The sequence below is a fragment of the Ailuropoda melanoleuca genome, unplaced genomic scaffold (genome assembly GCF_002007445.2).
Source record: "Ailuropoda melanoleuca isolate Jingjing unplaced genomic scaffold, ASM200744v2 unplaced-scaffold7743, whole genome shotgun sequence".
NCBI classification, from domain to species: Eukaryota; Metazoa; Chordata; class Mammalia; order Carnivora; family Ursidae; genus Ailuropoda; species Ailuropoda melanoleuca.
Window position 1 is genome coordinate 586,178 of NW_023253040.1, and position 2,943 is coordinate 589,120.

Here is a 2,943-nt window from a genome sequence, read left to right on the forward strand (position 1 = left end):
TAACATTTTACCTTATGTTTAGCATAAAGTTATATACAACAATATTTTTGAAATAATTAAAATATGTTAAAGAAGAAAAGAATTTCAGGAAATAAAAAAATACATGGTGAGAATTTTATGTGGTTCTATTATTTTTTGTAAGTTTTGTGGTTCCATATAAGTCATGATTATAATTAATAATTATATTTTGAAGAAATCCATTTGATATTTACCTTATTACTGACTGAAAATATGAAGGAGATAACACATTTTCTAAATGTATGGCTTCCATTTCTACTCATTGATTTTGTTTATATCGCCTGTGACTTACCAAATTCTTTTACCTTATATAAAAGCTACACTTAAGATTTTAATAAAAGCAGAATTCAAAATTCAAGGGAAGAGTGGACAAAAATAATGAAAAATATGTGTGAACTATGATAAGTAACATGAGGTTTTATTATGCTGAAAATGACTGTAGATATAAGTCCATATTTGATAAAGTTAAGTAGAAATTTTTGACTTTCAGATAATGGATCTAATAATAAAATTGTTCTGAATTCTACAACGGTAAATATATTGAATATTCCTTTATTTCTTCTGCCAAATTTCCAGTTTGGGCACAAAACAAACTTGAAGATGATGCTATTTTAAATTTCTAACTTCATATTGAAATTACAAATATCACTTAATGCACCAGAGCTACATGATAATTACAATTGTTTTAAGATTGGGAATCGTAATTTTTAAATTGTTTTGGTGAACATAATAACAGTTGTCAGGCTTCAGTGTATTTATTTTTTATTACTTTAATTTGAACTCACATGTGGAATTTCATCTACACCTGGAAAGTGGCTTTGGCTGTTGGAAGAGGTGTCTGGGAGTTAGAGAATTTATTTTTTTGGGAAAGTAAATGCATGATACCTTTCAGGTGCTTCTCGTCTTATCACGTACTTTTGTACTTCTTCTCCTCATTTATTGAGTGAAATACTTTTTTTATATTATTTATAATACAGTAATGTGGCATAATCTAAAATTAATATCTTGAACTTTGTGGAACAATTTTTACAATTAATCTTTTTTAATCCTTACCATTGTGTTAACTTTTGAAATCAGAGGTGGGGAAAGAGAAAAATAAAACTGTTTATATAACTTTGTATATGTTCTTAAAATCCCTACAAACTCAGTACTTAAAAAAGGAAAAAAGAGGAAGAAATATGTATTTTTTATGTGGACAGAAATTTACAATGTGTTTAATACTGTCATAAATTAATTAGGTTATGGAGAGTGATTAATACATCTGATGGGTGTTATATGCAACTAATGAATCATCAAACTTTACATCAAAAATCAGGAATATACTGTATGGTAACTAAAATATAATAAAAATATTATTATAACAAATACATCTGATGATCAAAAAATACAGAGCTTGGAGAGTGTTTGTGTTGTAATGAGCACTGGGTACTATATAAGACTGATGAATCACAGAACTGTAACCCTGAAACAAATAACACATTATATGTTAATTAATTGCATTTAAAATAAAAAAGAGCTAAGAAAAGTGAATAAGCAGAAATTCTCTAAAAGTCACGTTTGTAAACTATTGATTAATTACTGATCATACAGTTTGTTATCTGAAAGTTATCAATATAATTTTATTTTCCACTCATTTTGAGTGGAAAATCAAAGTAGTGGATATTTTCCTTGGCTGGGAAAGGGTCTGGTGGCAGTTCAACTCATTTAATAATATTTTCTTTTCTATTAAAAGGCAGTCATTGTCTTTACATGGAATCTTTAGATATGATCTGCTGTGATAGTTTTCATTAAATGATGAAGAAAGGAAATCAAAGTGTTGAAACAGACTTTATACTTTCTGGTCTTTTCCAGTATGGTCTCATGGACACTTTCCTCTTTGTTGCCATTGTAATGTTCTTTGCAGTGGCTCTGATGGGGAATATCATACTGATCCTTCTCATTCAACTGGACGCCAGGCTCCACACTGCAATGTACTTTCTACTCAGTCAGCTCTCCTTCATGGATATAATGAACATTTCCACCACAGTGCCCAGGATGACCACCAACTTTCTGTCAAATAGTAAGACCATTACATTTTTAGGCTGTGTGATTCAAACCTTTTTGTTCATGGTCCTTGGTGGAACTGAAGCCCTTCTCCTTGGTTTCATGTCTTATGATCGATATGTAGCCATCTGTTATCCTTTACACTATCCTATACTCATAAGCAAGAAGATCTGCTGGTTCATGGTCACATGTGCATGGACCAGTGGTTCTATCAATGCTTTAGTACATACATTGTATGTATTTCATCTTCCATTTTGTAGATCACAGCTCATCAACCACTTTTTCTGTGAACTTCCATCTCTATTACAACTGGTGTGTCAGGACAATTCCACATATGAGTACACAGTCATTCTGAGTGGGCTTATTATCCTGCTCCTGTCATTCATGACTATTCTAGCATCCTATGCACGTGTACTTTCTGTAGTTTTTCAGATGAGCTCAGGTAAAGGACAGACAAGAGCTATTTCCACTTGCTCTTCTCACCTGATTGTGGCAAGCCTATTCTATGTGACTGGTCTCTCCACCTACACAAGGCCACACTCCTTGCATTCTCCAGAGAAAGATAAGGCAGTGGCAGTGTTTTACACCATCATTACACCTCTTCTGAACCCATTTATCTACAGCCTGAGGAATAAGGAGTTTATTTGGGCCATGAGAAGACTGTTAGCATAATGGATATTTCCATATGAAATTTCACTTTGGGAACCCCTTATTGATTCAGATTGAATGACATAGATCACTTTGCCGAGAATACTGTTCTGGAACATGTAAACCCTGAGAGATATTTACAAAATAAACAAATTGATAAATATATTGATTCCTGCTAGCTTCAGAATGGCTTAATCATATGTATTGAAACGGGATGGATTTCCCATCTGGGAG

General features: G+C 32.2%; 1 protein-coding gene across 1 annotated transcript; it reads left to right on the forward strand.

Annotated features, from left to right (window-relative positions):
* Window positions 1-1,812: 1,812 nt before the first annotated feature.
* On the forward strand, window positions 1,813-2,733 carry LOC100471571 (olfactory receptor 2AK2-like). Its single transcript, XM_011218338.2, has one exon. It carries the CDS (start codon window positions 1,813-1,815, stop codon window positions 2,731-2,733), a length of 921 nt encoding a protein of 306 aa, XP_011216640.2.
* Window positions 2,734-2,943: the final 210 nt, after the last annotated feature.